Here is a 17,047-nt window from a genome sequence, read left to right as displayed (position 1 = left end):
AGCAACCATCAATCATAGGAAAAGGGTTATGATCTGACCTATGACCTATGTTTCTCAGCCAAACGGTGGTATTCAGCTATCACTGTACTAATTTCAGTGTAAACAACACTACCGTTAATTTACTTTGCTGCATAATTTCAACTTTTTTCATACTAGAGAAAAAGTTAATTATTTAGTCTGTGTAGGGATTATTGGCTGGGATTAAGTAAGAGCTCTGTTAAGTCGCGAATCAGTTGGGTATATCTCGTGGTAACCTCTTTATCGGTTGTTGTTGTTGTGTGGTTTAACGCCATTTTTCAGCACACGATAGGCTATACACGGCGGCCAGTATTAATGGTGGAGGAAGAACCCGGGAAAACCCCGGAAAGAACCACCGACCCACGAGAAGCCTCTTTATCTGATAAACTGGCCTGCCAATAATGAGCGGGGAAAAAATTAAAAACTATATGTCTAATTGATAAATTACTAACAAACTTCACTGCATTGTTAGAACAAGCGTGCAGCGCCCTTTCATTCTGTTTTTCATTGTTTTTACAGAGAGAGAGAGAGAGAGAGAGAGATGTGGCGACATACAAGCATACATCTTTGCATTAGGCAGCATGTTGACAACCTAATGCTACAATCAAGACACTCATAAAAAGTTCATCACTCATACCTGACTGTAACGTTTTATATCGCAATAAAAACGCAGAAACAAGGCGACGTTTAAGTTTCTGTGCGTACAGAATTTCCAACTTTAATATTCCTGACACACTATGACAGGTAACGCGATGCCAGTTTCACGCAGTGGCTTGTTTGCGTCATCTTGAAGACCTTTTTATTACTATTTCTTCTGAATGGATGGTCATTTCAACATGGGGCTTTTTTATATATAGCTGGTCGTGAATAAAATAGCTTTGATCTGAAGTCCAATGTGGCCACCGTGGTAGCTACATTATCCTCTTGTTATTACAACTTGTATGGAAGAGAAGGTCACACTGACATGGGGTTTTCAACAGAAAACATCGTATGATGTCTAGTTGGTCTTTTTTGAAAATAGTTCCGATCTGACTTTCAATATGGCCGTCACAGCCGCCATCTTGTAAATCTCGTGAGTACTACTCCTCCTGAATGGAAAATCATATCTTGATAATAGTGTTATCTCTACTCATCTCCATATATAATCAACGTGAAGCTTTCACCACTATACTCCTTACGGTACCTAGTTGGTGCTGAAAAATGGTGCCAGTTGTGCATCCATTATGGTTGCCATGGTGATTAACAATCTTGTTGTCACTGCCCCCATCAATAGGTGAACATTATGACATGGGGTTATTACCAACATATTTCTAATGATGTCATAAATGAAACTGGCGCCAAGCCAATGTCAGATCTGAGTACCATAGCAGGTGATTTGAAAATCTATCATCGCTGAGGTATATCAGATCGTTTCATCTCTCGACAGTTAAATGGTAAAAATGGTCTTATTTTGAATTCACGGATATTTTTGTTTACCCCTGTCATTTAAACATGTCGGATTCAGGAATTTCTCTTTGGTTTTGTGTTAAGTGTTTGTTGTGTGAATGTTAGTTATTTCTTTTTCCGACTAAGAACTCGTTTAGCTCGAAACGTTGGCAGAAGTCTCCGTCTCTAGTAGTCACACATTTTGATAAATAGAGCGCGAGAAACGTACTTGCAGGATCGCTGCTAAACATGTTTACAATATTTGAATGGATTTATCAATGTACATCTTTTTTCCTGTTAGATCAGAATCTCTAACGCCCTTAATGCTCTTTACACACACACACACACACACACACACACACACACACTCTCTCTCTCTCTCTCTCTCTCTCTCTCTCTCTGTGTGATTTCCTAAAGTTGAAGTACATTAGCCGATACTTTCTGTACACACCTGTACTTGTAAGTTTTGGTATTTGTGCCTAGATAAGCATGCATGGCCAGGCGTGTTTTCACAAGACTTAAGGAATTTGATCTGTGTAATTCGTCCTAATGAGATTAAAATTTGTCGGTATCATTTGAAGTTTTCCTGTTTCCTTTCCACAGTGGTAGGTTTTACTGTGTCTTTTATTATGTAATGTACTGAACAAAGAAGGAAAGAGTCATTCATGTTAGACATTGAAGGCATACCACTATGTATTCTCAGAGACGATTATAATTTATACTTAAATAATAACTATCACAGTGTATAATGAAGATAATATAATTGAACACCACCCTTTTCCAGTCTCTCTCTCTCTCTCTCTCTCTCTCTCTCTCTCGTGCGTGTGCGCTAAATGTCTGTTTAAAATATGATTTCAGTCTCTTGCATACTCCTTCAATGCAGGACATGTGAAATAGCAAGAAAATATCCAGCCTATCTTGAGTCATGTCGAGCTGATGCAAATAGGGTCTAAACGTTTTTCCTCTGTGAGCGATGCGGTTTGTACACGCGGTCACATGTTTTGTATTTCTGTCTTTGATCATTTCATAGTTGCATATCGTTTTCTTTTACCAGACAGTGACAGATGTTGGTTTAATAATATATATAAATTATATTAGTATTTGTACTTTTTATTAGATTTACTGCCCGGTTTGATTTGTCCAGTGCTCTTTTAAGATGTCCCGTGTTAATTAGTTCTTTGTAGTAATTATCAAATTAAGTATTTCCATTTTCTATACATTACAACGGTTGGTTCAACGTGGAAAAGGTATGCAAGATACTTTTGACTGTACACCATACTTGTATCTGTTTTTTTTTCTTTCTTTTGATACTCCAATTAGTCACATGATATCTGTGTTCGAGGCGTTCTAACACCAGTCTATGTTTATTCTCTAGCTCATTTTACACCATCAAGGTGAAGAATAATGAAGTGACTGTTATATTTACGTAACGCTGTAAATATTCTCGTTTATATCCATGTTGGATGTGTGGCATTCAGTCAACATTGTTAATAAGAATATTTTATCTTGGATATTTGACATTTTCTTGTCTACAATTACTGCTTGGTTTTTGTCTGTTTATTCCTTATGTACTTGTATGACAGATTATATTCTTTGTTACACAGAGGAAATCAATCAATCAATCGCTCAATCAATCAATCAATCAATCAATCGATCGATCAATCAATCAATTAATCAATCTTGTGCGCGAGCTCATAATATTTGTCTGGAATATGGTTTTAACTTTTTTAATAGACACCCAATGCAGATTGGTTCGTCTGACTGTCTGACAGGGGAAATGTAATTCCAGTTCGTTATATCTTTATGAGTCGGGATTGTTTTCTATGAATCCACACTGGCGGACGTTTTTTGTGGTTTTATTTTTACTGTTCACGATGCTAATCTATAATTCATTATAAGTTTGAAAAATAAAATTGTATCTTTGCTTGGATACATATTACAATTGAAGAACCCTTAAGTTTTATTGTATCGAATTTCCACTGTTTATCAATAAACAGGCACTAGTATGGTCTCTGGTTTAATGTAGAGTGACTATTTTCAAAGACAGTGGCCGAGTGGTCTAAAGCACTTTCCGTTACGGATCACTGCCATCTCACCTCTGTCTGCGTGGGTTCGAATCTCGGATTCAGCCAATGTGGGTATGTGAGAAAGCTTGCCAGTAGCTTCTCGTGGGTCGGTGGTTCTTTCCGGGGTTTTCCCGGGTTCTTTCTCCACCATTAATACTGGCCGCCATGTATAGCCTATCGTGTGCTGAAAAATGGCGTTAAACCCTAAAACAACAAGAACAAAAAATTTCAAAGACATGATATCATGGGAAAGACGGACATTTGTCCTTTGTGTCCTCATCACGTGCAGGATGGGTATCACGTTTACGACACAACGAAACAGTGACTTAGATTTATATTTTATTAGATCTATTTGGAACCTATCCTTTCTTTTTTTGAAAGGTTGGGATTTTCTGGATCTTTGTGCTTACCCTGACACATAGATTCCAGATATAACATGGATTGGGTTGGTGTGTGCTCTGGAGGGAGGGGTGGTGGCATTAGTAGCAAATGGAGTTATCCAAATAGGTCTTCCCCAAACAGGTATAAAATGCTGGGTGTTGTATTTGGTTCTTTGTTTAGCCTCGAATATGGCAGGTTGTATCAGGAAGATGCTTGAATATTGATATTTATTTTGGAAAAATGTTTCTTGTGTTTGAGACACATCTTTATTTTCTTGCAGAACGTTGCCAGGTTTGGCTACTGTGATCAAGAACAATTGCTAACAGAGAAACGAGAGGAATGCATGGAGAACATGGCAAATGATCCTCTAACAATTACAGGTAAAATTGTCTTTGATATACAATATTCACATTATTAAACGTATTTTCAAAAGTTTATTCTTACATCGTTTTATCTTCTTGCTATGGCGACAGTCTATCAAATAATAACGAATCATCTAGTAATTATCTGTAATTTTACTCCTCACAAAAAGACGTTTAAGATAAGTATACTTCAAAAGGTTATATATATTAAGTAAAACAATACATTTATCTCAGCTGAGAATTTAAGACATAGTGCAAGGCCGTATGTATTGATTTAATAATGGCAGTTATGAAACAATAACTTTACAATCTTTATCCTAGTTAAGATGTAAAATCATGGTAGGGTTATATCTACAAAGAAGCAACGGAAATGCAAATGCATTTATCTAAGATGATGCTTAATTTTTGAATGAAGCTTGTACAACATAATCTGTTGAGTCTGCACAACGAAAAAAGGTCCGGTAGGGTGAATGGAAGCAGACAAAGCAATGTTGATAGTACATGGAAGTTAATGAAATTAACTGATATTTTATTTTGGATTTAGTTAGAATTCGGAGTATTTAAAAATCGATAGGTTCACCGTAATTACTTTTTCTTGGAATTTGTTTGCTACTGACTTTATACGAAGAACAATCAAGTTGCAAATATCGCTAAAAAAAGTAAATGCAATGGAAATCCCAATAACGAGAGCGTGTAAAAATAGTTACACTCTACCGTTTACTTGCAAACTTTACAACAAGGGAGACAGTCACAAGGACGCTATCGTATCCGAGAAAGAGAATCATGCCAATCAAACATTACGTTGCTATTACTAAATATGATACACTCGTTATGACGAGAACAATACTGAGAAAATATTCTATATGGCCCTCATACACATGTATGCATATATACCATATGGCCCTTATAAAAATGTATACATATATTCCACATGATCCTAACAAAATGTATATGGTTGCCCCAAAAATTATATATTTATTCTATATGGTCCTCATACAGAGGTATACATATATTCCATATGGTCCTTATAAAACTGTATGCATATATTCCATAGGTCCTCATAAAAATTTATAAATATATTCCATATGATACTAACAAAATGTATATGGTCGCCCCAAAAATGTATATATTTATTCTATATAGTCCTCATACAAATATATATATATATATATATATATATATATATATATATATATATATATATATATATATATATATATATATATATATATATATATATATATATATATATATATATATATATGTATATATATATGGTCCTCATAAAACTGTATGAATATATTCCATAGGTCCTCATAAAAATGTGTATATATATTCCATATGATCCTAATAAAAATATATACATTTATTTCATGTAGTCCTCATAAAAATAACATAGAATTACAAAAACTGAGGACCACCTAATGTGTTATCTTCGTTAAATATATATTGTTGTAATAAAAAAGAAATTAGCAATATGGCCAGTTTATACTTACTCAACAAACGATCTTATAGAGAACAAGAACACTAATTTTACACTAAGAAAACATCTGCTACGAGATGTGTGTGTGTGTGTGTGTGTGTGTGTGTGAGGTACATTAATTGGTTCAGTGACAGGCGTGATATTTTTATGATAAAATGTTTAAGGCTAACTTTTCGAGCGGTATTATCTCTTATATTTCCTCTTGTTGATACTGATTGAAATATTGCAGGAAACTGTTACTCTTGGAGATACCCATCTTTTTTGAAAAATGTGTAAAAAGGGCGTTTTCATCCTCAAACTTGCAGCTTGGTCACAAGTCGAAAGCTACTTTTAGTTTGATAAATGAAAGTCTAAATTTCAGCAGCACGCGCTGACACAAATCGATATCAAGAAACTCGCTTCTTTTCAAACGATACCTCAACCATGAACCGATTAGTTTTACGCAGGTCAAGATATTCGTTGATAACTTTAGATCAAAATTCTACTTTTAGATTTAACAGCTATCTTTAACATGTGTGAGGGAATCAGATGGTACCTGCGTGTTTCCTTTTCACAGAGAGTAAAAAAGGAATCAAACGATAATGTATATTGCAAGAACTGGATTAAACGTACATAAGCTATTTAACGTAGAGGATAAAACATAACTTTCAGCAATCAGAGGAATGCAAATATATTGAAAGAAAGTAATGAATATGTGACAGAAACTGGTATTTATTGAACATCATTTTGTCCATTGTAGTATTTTTGGATGATTCTCAAAGATAACATGTTTACACATACTACGCTGAATCTGCCTTCTTTCCTGCCTCTTTATCCACCGATATAAGGAGCATAGATGAATATATATATATATATATATATATATATATATATATATATATATATATATATATATATATATATATATATATATATATATATATATATATGCGTTTCAAAACTGGGCGAAAGCGTCATAAAAGTGAAACATATCAATGAACCATAAAGAAAGTACATATATTTGCAATGTTTCGTTTTTTTTCCTAATGTATTTAATGTTTTCATGCCAAAACTCATTACCGTCTTTCAATTTAAACATTACCGTCTTTGTTATGTGTACCACCTCATATCTCGTTACTGTCGTGTTAAAGTCAGCATCCTTAAGGAACAGTGCCAAGTATATTTTCTGGGCTTATCTGTGAGTAGTCTGGCAAACGTTTTACTCCTATATCAGTTGTTTCTTATACAGCTATAGAAAGGGGTACTATTTCGTGTGCTGCGGGGTATACTAACAGTTCCCTTCAAGGCTCCGGAGGGTGGTCTTACACAAGCCTTACGTCCATTTGAAACACTCGGAAAATATGCTGGACCTCTCAGCCACGAAATCATTAAGCACCATGTTACGATGTTGGTTTCGTTATCGTTGTCTAGAGCATGCTCGATGACGGTGTTATTGCCAGGATCGAGAAAATAATAAAAAGTAAACTGTGCAAGTTGTTGTTGTTGTTGTGGGGTTTAACGCCATTGTTCAGCACACGATAGACTATACATGGAGGCCAGTCAGTATTAATGGTGGAGGAAGAACCTGGGGAAAACCCCGGAAAGAACCACTGACCCACGAGAAGCTACTGGCAAGGGTTCTCACATACCCACATTGGCCGAATCCAAGACTCGAACCCACGCAGACAGAGATGAGATGGCAGTGGTCCGTAATGGAGAGCGCTTTAGACCAAAAATCTGCAAGTAAAGAGTGGAATAAATAGAGATCTGAGCAGAGATATATAATAGAGCAACACGAGCCACACACTATGCAGAGTATAACAATGTAATTCTTTTCCTTTTAGAGCTCGATGTAGCGATTCGTAGGATGAGAGCACCGTTCATTATCAGCACTCGTCCCGTGGGCAACTGTACACGATATAAAAGAAATCGAAAGACTTGAAATCTTTAGCTGATCAAAAGCAGAACGAACTGCCTCATTAATTACCTTCTTTCTTTGAATATTTATTTCTGTAACTTAAATCGTTTTGTCTGGTATCGAAAAGGCAAGGTCATCATTAATCGCATCGTCAGCAGGTATATATAATCATTTGATACAAAATAATCTTCTGCAGTTGCAGCTTTTGTTTCTGCTGACCTTTTCAGTTCTCTTGACTATTCAACCCTTGGCGGCTTCTTTTCGGCCTCATAATCGTTTCACCTTTCCATCAAGTTCTTTATCTTTTTTTTTCTCACGTGGGGCTCTTTCTCTAATAACTCTCTAATGTCAAAACATTCATGTCTTCTCCAATGATCATGTCGTGGCATCCTCATGAATCATGTCATAAAGCCCTTCATTGTCATAGGAAAACCTTCCTCCAGGTGTTAAACTGCTTGCTATTGGTGACCTCTATTCTTGTTCAGCTTCCTGAATGATTGCAACTTTTTCAACATGTGCTATTTTTTAATACTTGCTTGGATGCAATCCTAGCTCTATTCCAGACATAAAGCACTTGATCAGTATCAATGCAAGAACTTTCTTGGACATCATTGTTCTTACGATGGATAAAAGGAGACAAAAACCGTATGCAGTACCTTCTTCTTGGAAGACATATGTTTTACCCTGTTGACCAAGACGCTACAAACCTATCTGACTGCAAGTTTTTGATATATTTTTTAATTTTGTAACTTCATTGATGAAATTAATCGAAAGCTACTGTGTTGACAAAGAATATGAAATGACGGAACCAAACGCAGAACGGTGATGCATCATGGGTGATGCATTAATGAGGCAATATGATGCAGTACTGATCAAACATTACTAAATAAGCGATCACTAATGACTAATTCAAAAATTAAAATTAAATGAGCAGGTAAGCGCCTTACGTAAGTGAGATTTTCGGAATAATGGGTAAATACCACAGTGTAGTACACCTCTAAACTTGAAATAATCAAGATAAAATTTTGAATGCAATATTTAGGCAACCACTATATATATATATATATATATATATATATATATATATATATATATATATATATATATATATATATATATATATATATATATATGTAATGGGACAGAGCGAGACAATTCCCGTCTTTTAACTTGGTGTCGTACACCTAGTTGAAAACAGCAAGTCATATCATTAAAAACAAGAACCCATCGATAGCACGTTTTCAGTTTTTCCCTATGACTCATATAGTCGGGATGATAGTAATGTGGTAATATCGGAATTATGGCGAAATCAGTACGTTAAGTATGTACACACGTGAAACACGTAACAAAATGCAATTACAAGTAACGGGGTGCACTTGTTTGCACGTGCTCTGTATGCAGGACTACTTATATCTTACTGGCTATTTTTGTATTGAGAATAAACACGTGTTGACCATATATTTTTAAATATAAAAAACGTAGGCTAAAAGATGTTTTGCATATGCTGTCCACACGAACCGTTTGGTAATACGTGCGATAAAGGATGCTTGACTGGGAAGTGTGTGAGTGTGTGTGATTTGGATGTGTAACGTGGCTTTAACAATATTAGTAATATCGCTACAGTGTGACAGTTTTTAGACATGTAGCATGATATCCCACTCAGTCACATTATCCTGACACCAGACCGTCCAGTCTTAACATTAACCTCTTAATGCTGAGCGCCTTGCGAGGTAGCTGTTAGTACCATTTTCTTCAAGTCTTTGGTATGAATCAGCCTGGTTTCGAACCCGTGACCTCCCGCATCTGAGGCGGACGCTCTAACAGCAAGGCCACCTGAGCGGTCTAACTTGGAAGTACATCGGAAGAAATGCAGCACAAGGACGTATAGTCATGAACTGATATGCCGTTAAACTTCAGTGACTGATAGAATGAATACATATGCTTATTTAGCTTAACATCAGTGATGCGCCTGGCATAAATAAAAAAATAAAAGGCAACAAATGCGAGTCATTGGGAAATGGAAACCTCCGTATCATCAAAAAGCCATAGAATTATAAATGAACAGAACTGCCCTGTTTCATTAATGAGCATCTACAAACCAGAGGACCGGAAATGTTTCTTTTCTATACTTGCAATGCGCAAAACGTCAAGAATTTCCATATTACAGATGAGCTGCTTGAATGTTCATAATGCAACCTATCATATGAATTTCCAACTAGTAAGTGATGTTTTATGCAAATAAAGGCATATATCTGCTGAGATAAAAAAAAATACAACATATGCAAACAGAGTTGTCAAATTATAAACGCAGATTAGATGTTTTTCAATCAAAAGCGTGCATTATCGCCTGGAGAACATGCCAGGATTTGTTTTAATTGCTTAGTTTATCTTCAGACTGTTTAATACCGTTTAACCAATATATTTCTAGGTTTGTATTGTAACCGGACATGGGATAACTTAAGTTGTTGGCCAGACACTCCGGCCGGTACGACAGCCGTTCAACAGTGTCCATTATATATTAATGGATTGAACAAGGAAGGTAATTAATTTTTATTTGTATTATTTAACTAAGTTCTCCAGGTGTCGTTTTTTTTCCATTAATCATGCTCATTGATGGACGAAAACATTTTGAGCTACGCAATTAGGTAATGGAACTGTCGAGTATGCGTTCGTTCATACCAGTGTCCGTTCCTCCAGAAGCCATCTAAGAACTGCTCTTAAAGAAAAACAGAAAAGGGGCTTAGGCATAAAAGATTTATAATCTTAATCGATCCATTACAAGATATCAGTCCTTCTATGCTATTAATGGATTTTACTCTTAACGTAATGATGCATTAATTCCGGCCAATCCACTGAGTAAACAACCGATATAACATATGCTTCGCATAACGATTCCGTTTTATTCTGCATCAAAACATCAGCTTAATTGGATTTATGGATCATTTGAAACTACTTTAAATGCTTGTTTTCTAGAAGGAAAATAATCTTCTTCGATTATGATCGAACACAGATAATCATGGCTAGATATTTTTTACATGATGGATTATGCAACGACATAAATATTCTCTGTTGCTAAATGCATTCAATATTTTTTCAAGATGTCAGTATTTGATCATAACGTCGCCTAAAGGTCGTAATTACTGACAATGAAAAATTGGTGCTCGCTAAGAAGGAGTTCCTTCACAAAAGTGAAAAGATCTATAAAACATTTAAAACAATCAGGCTAAAAACCTGCAATATATCAGATAAGTTGTGGTGTTTTTTTAAACATTAAATTTGTTAACAAATACCGGTGTAAATCGCAAAAATAGAATTCTAATATCATAAAACTTGTTTGAAATGGAATTGCGCCGATTAACATGCATTATTTGATACTGTTTTTTAAAAACACCAAATCTTTCCAACAATTCTTTTATATTGATAGGTTTGAACGATAAATGTGCCTTGGTGTCAGAGGTATTTAGCGATACTCCTCCTTTTTAAGCCTGGACATTTGTAACTCTTGCTTGGGTCATTTTAAATATATGTCGATTTGTGCTTCTATGATATTTGGGACTTTGTCAAAAAAGAAGCGTCGAAATATTTTTCAGCTTTATCTCTTTGCCTAGATTAACTTCTGTGGAATGCATATTACTCTTGTTTTCAAAATAAAATAAATATTAGACATACATTGATTTTCATCCAGACTATGCAGTTGATGTCAAAAGTCCTTGATCCTAAATGGTACAAGGTCTGGAGAAAACGACAGCAGTATATTGCTTCCAAACTAATCAAAATAGTTGATATTCATCAGTCATTGTGAAGATCCAATTGAAAAGTTCGAAATGAAACAGTTATGTTGCATATATTTCTACATTTTGAAAATAATGCAGTAAGGTATATTATGTGTGTACTTTTGACGCAATTTAAAAAAGGATCAAATTTGGGTGTGAGATTTAGTTTTAAAGGCAGATGAAGCAGGTTAGAAAACAGTTATTATTCATGAAAATGAAAACATATTTGTCTCTTCGTGGCTTAAGTAAAATTCTCCTCATTTCGTTCGTTGAACAGAAAATGCGACAAGACATTGCTTGTCAAATGGAACGTGGTACGTCAACCCACTTTTCCCAAATCAGATGCAGGGGTGGACTGACTATGGAGCGTGCCTTAACAACAGTGTTCCAGTGAATGAGAATTTGGGTGTTCCTGGAAATTTCCAGGTATGTCCTTTTTAAATAGTTTGTCAATATATTGTTCCATTTCAAGATACGTTATTTGGACTTATAATAAGTCGGCTCGCAGACACTGCTGATATAAAAAAAACCTGCTAATCGATAAACCAACGAAAACTACCACCGAGAAAGAACAATTGAAAACACTGAAATTAAATACCCACCTTAACTAAATTTCCTTGCTACAATTTCTAGTTCTTCATTAACATAATTAACTCGGAATTGTAGTAAGGAAAATAACTCGAAATAAAATATTGTCAAATACTTCAGGCAGCTAGTGCCTCTGTTCCTAATGCATGATAGTCCGATAACTCAACCCTCCAAATCTGTGTTGATACTGCTAGACGATGTGTGGGTCTGATGTCACCTGTTCATTATCTTTCCGGAACAAACCTGCGTACACTTTAGACACATACCGGTAATTGGTAACAGCCATATCAAGCGTGCTATTCCAGGTGGATTTACAAGTCACCAAACATAGGATATGTTCCGGAAATATAATGTACATGTCACAAAAAGAACTCTACAGCCGACTATAGCTGCACAGCCAAGAGAAATACCGTTAAGTGTATAAAATGTACACCGATATGTACAGTCAAATTTGCATGCAGATAATTACAGCTTTTAATAAAGAGGCAATATTAGCCCCTCACCCGAAAATCAACATCGTCACGGGTGAAGGGTTGATTTATCGGCCTAAATGCGTGACTGTATGATTTTCTGTTTCTTCCCCAGCTGTTTCAGTAATTAGGTTTTCTTCATCAGTCTTGAGTATTTGAATATCAATTACAGCCAATACACACAAACTTACGTACATTTAAGAAGACACATATACATATGTTCATGGATACCTATTTTGACATATTTGGTTTTTGGACATCTAAAATTGGCAAGGCAACCTAGTTCATAATTTACTCAAACTCACTCATTATAAATGGTAGCAGCTCTGTGGAGGACATGTTTCTAAAATGTTTTTTTCTTCTTTTTCTGGTCAAATCCAAATACTTTTGAGGTATTGTTAAGCCACAGTATACACAACATAGTCAGGGTACACTTCTGAAGTTTCCATGAAAAAAAGTGAATATGGAAAATTTAATCTTTTATCCAACTATCTTGGACATTTATCTTAGTAATTTCTCTCAACATTCGTAACCCAGGGCTGGGTGGGGTGGGGGTTGAGTGGCCTAAGCGCTCGCCTTTATCGATTACTGCCATCTCACCTCTGTCTGCTTGGGTTCGTCTCTAGGGCTTGGCCAGTGTGGGTGTGTGAGAAAACTGCATATAACTACGTCTTCCCGTGGGTCAGTGGTTCTTACAGTGATTTTTCCAAGTTCTTCTTCCACCAGTTATACTGGCCGATATGCATAGCCTAACGTGTGCTCAACAATTGCATTAAACCCAAAACAGCAACAACAACTGTTTGCGTGGGTCAAAGTCTCGGGCATGGTCAGTGTGTATATGTGAGAAAGCTTGCCAGTAACTTCACGTCCTCCCGTGGGTCAGTTGTTCTTACCAGGATTTTCCCGGGTTCTTCCTCCACAAGTTAAGTTGGCCGCTATGTGTAGTTTTCATGCGCTGGAAAATGGCGTTAAACTCGAAACAACAGCAACAATTTTAAAACCAGTCTTCTTATTGCTACAACAATATAAAAAGAACCCGTCTCAGATATGATGATTGTGTTTATTTGCAGAGCCAACACTTCGCCGAATGTACCACATTGCATTAAACGTCGTCTGCTTATCTATGGGGTGTGTATATATTCCCACCAATTAATGTTCCCTGTCAGAGACCGTTGAACAATATTGGATGCTAGATAGATTGTTCACGAAGGAAGATGGCATGCCTTTCTAATAAACTGCAATACCTTTAAGACACGTCTGATTGTTTTCCGTCTAATACTGATACAAGTACCATATTGGCTCTTCGTTCTTTACATATTGGCTCGATTTAGATTGGCGGACATTCCCTATCTCGGTCACCACATCTGCTCTATTTCGTTTGTCATTAAAAGGTCTAAAGGAAATAAAACGTTCATTAAATAAAATAGTTAAGATTCCATTGCCTAGCGCAGTTGGATAGCCCCTAATTAAGCAACGAGATTAGCAATAGTTATTTAATCCACATGGAAAAGATAGAACAATCGTATTTTGAAAAAGAACCAGCGCAGTTGATGAGGGAAGCAAAACAGGTAATTATTTAACCAAATTTAGGACAACTGTTCCATTCTAAATCATCGTGTTTATTCAGATAAAATCAACATTTCTGGGTGTAATGAGCATAAACTATCATAAAATTCGCATCGTATTGTGTAATATGATAATAGTGTATGCATCATGGTACAAAATATGTTTTTTTATTTATAAGAATATCATCCAGTTATAGGAAATCAATAAGCAGCACATTTTAGTTTGGAGCAAGCACGTTTAGTTAATACAAGTCCCACTCCTCGCGTGTCAAGTCAGAAATGAAAATTTGAAAAGGATGACACATTTAGTTAATACAAGTCCCACTCCTCGCGTGTCAAGTCAGAAATGAAAATTTGAAAAGGATGACACATTTAGTTAATACAAGTCCCACTCCTAGCGTATCAAGTCAGAAATGAAAATTTGAAAAGGATGACACATTTAGCTAGTACAAGTCCCACTCCTCGTGTGTCAAGTCAGAAATGATGACCTTTGACAATGACATGGTAAAAAGAATCCAAGTATGGTACGTCACATACACCATAGTGATGATACATTAAACTACCCCGAATTACCAATTTATCTCAAATAAACTCAAGGTTACAGTGTGGAATAGGAAGCCAGACGTATACACAAACCATCGAATGGACTGATGGAGATACAAACACTGTAAAGATGGAAGGATGGAGATGCGATTACTAAATACTATCCCCACAGTTTGTACTAAAAAGGCGGTTTATATATATATATATATATATATATATATATATATATATATATATATATATATATATATATATATATATATATATATATATATATATATATATATATATATATATATATATATATATATATATGTGTGTGTGTGTGTGTGTGTGTGTGGTGTGTGACTTTGTGTGTGTGTGTGTGTGTTTGTACAACCGATGTGTTTGCTATTGACCATCTAGAAATCTAGAAACTATGGAAGAATAAATGTTGTTGTGTCGTAGCTGCAAGAAGCAATATTAAGAATGTTTTCAGGGTGTTAGGTTATTGTAGTTTTAACGGGTCGTCGCTTATAAGTACCTTACGTTTGTAAACCTGATAAAGGAACTACATACCGATTTGTCCTACATCACTTACCTTCATAACTAATTGGCATAACTATTGTAATGAACCCACTTTCTCTATTGAAACTACGGTTTAAAATTATAAAATAATAAAATTTGATTGCATTAAATTTATATTAGCTAATCTATAAAGCATAACTTATTAGCTTTGCTGAAACCACAGAGCTTTCATTTCAATAAGGAGCTGACGGGGTACACAGGAAATGGAAGACAATATTACTACTGTTTCGTCAGTTTAGAAAACCACGCAACGGTGATTAGATGATGTAATGATGTAGCAATAGAATTGGCGAATAAGTGAAGACCAGTGAGTTTTGTGTTGGTAAAGTATGTGTATTAATTACGAGTAAAGCCGTTACAAAGATTTGCATACACCAAGGTCTGCCTGAACTTATATCTCAAAATTACTCAAATGGCTTAAATAAGATTTGTATGTACTACCTGAGGTTAACAAAATTTGAAGACTAAATTATGCATCATATGAATTATTGGCATGTTCTAAGCTAATTACAAATATATACTAACTCTATGATGTGGTAGTAAGTACACTTACATGTGAATAATAACTCGCCTAAGGTCTTTGCAATACTGAATAATTCTTCCAAAATTTTAATTTTAGACACTTTTTTTCAGGACAACATAAATAAATTGAGTTTGATGTATAACATTGGATACAGTCTCTCCCTGGTGTCACTTGTCATCGCCATGGCAATCATGCTCTACTTCCGGTTTGTATAAGGGTATACACATTGGAAACACCGTTGTACTTTGCCTGAGATTGAAGACTTGTTGTGTGAAAGCGGACAAAAGTCCTACAATATTTCCACTTGGCGAGTTAAAAATGACGCGAGATTAAGTGTCTTAACATAGAAAACAAAGGTCAAACATGTTTATCTGATAATGTTCAGCTTTATCTAAAACGACATTTATTAGATTTCCTGTGGTGAAGAAAGTAAAAGAAGCAATGTATATTTCATTAAAGGTTCTTGTGGGTTAGGTATGAGAAGGATTTTCGTTATCATGACAGATTGTATCTATTTTATTTGAAAAGGTTAATGCCTAAAACGGAATCAAAGAGACTTAATGCCTAAAACGGATCAAAGAGAATTAATGCCTAAAACGGAATCAAAGAGACTTAATGCCTAAAACGGAATCAAAGAGAATTAATGCCTAAAACGGACTCAAAGAGAATTAATGCCTAAAACAGAATCAGAGAGAATTAATGCCTAAAACGGAATCAGAAAGAATTAATGCGTAAAATGGAATCAGAGAGAATTAATGAGTAAAATGGGATCAGAGAGAATTAATGAGTAAAATGGGATCAAAGAGAATTAATGAGTAAAATGGGAGCAGAGAGAATTAACGAATAAAATGGGATCTAGAGAGAATTAATGAGTAGAATTGGATCAGAGAGAATTAATGAGTAAAATGGAATCCGAGATAATCAATGCATGAAACGTAATCAGAGAGAATTAATGCCTTAAATGGAATAAGAGAGAATTAATGCTTAAAATGGGATCAGAGAGATATTCACGTAGACTTTTCTACATTTTAATTAACTTACTTTTTTTATAGAAAAGTAGCAATATTTTCTTTATCGTTTTTTTTAGGAGGCTGCGATGCAACAGAAATATAATTCACGTACAACTTTTTATGTCGTTTATACTGCGTGCAATGATCAGTCTGGTGCGAGACAGCAGAATGGTGCAGGGTCTAGGATTTCCTGGAGATGTCGCCTTCGAGGAGAACGGCAATATCTGCTTCTTGAAGGAGGGAAGTGTAAGAAAGATTACTTTACACACACATCCTGCTAAGCTCACACGCAGTTGTTTTCTTATTTTCGCATTGATGAACTTTTCGACTTACCAAAATGCATACGTTCATTCCTCTTTACATAATCAGTAGAAAA

The 17,047-nt window shown here is 35.4% G+C and overlaps 1 protein-coding gene across 2 annotated transcripts in view; it reads left to right on the top strand.

The window, feature by feature from the left end:
• The window catches only part of LOC149776406 (secretin receptor-like), a 106,078-nt gene that overhangs the window by 42,120 nt on the left and 46,911 nt on the right, over positions 1-17,047 (top strand). For both annotated transcript variants that reach the window (XM_089940811.1, XM_089940812.1), the window contains exons 2-6: positions 4,171-4,270; positions 10,061-10,171; positions 11,683-11,831; positions 15,772-15,866; positions 16,749-16,917. In XM_089940811.1, coding sequence (XP_089796937.1) covers positions 4,171-4,270; positions 10,061-10,171; positions 11,683-11,831; positions 15,772-15,866; positions 16,749-16,917 — 624 coding nt within the window. The remainder of the gene's footprint in view (positions 1-4,170; positions 4,271-10,060; positions 10,172-11,682; positions 11,832-15,771; positions 15,867-16,748; positions 16,918-17,047) is intronic.

Source organism: Sinohyriopsis cumingii, chromosome 18 (assembly GCF_028554795.1).
Source record: "Sinohyriopsis cumingii isolate HCF-2022 chromosome 18, ASM2855479v2, whole genome shotgun sequence".
Lineage (NCBI taxonomy): Eukaryota > Metazoa > Mollusca > Bivalvia > Unionida > Unionidae > Sinohyriopsis > Sinohyriopsis cumingii.
Note: the sequence above shows the minus strand (reverse complement) of the source record. Positions and strands in the feature narration are given on the sequence as shown.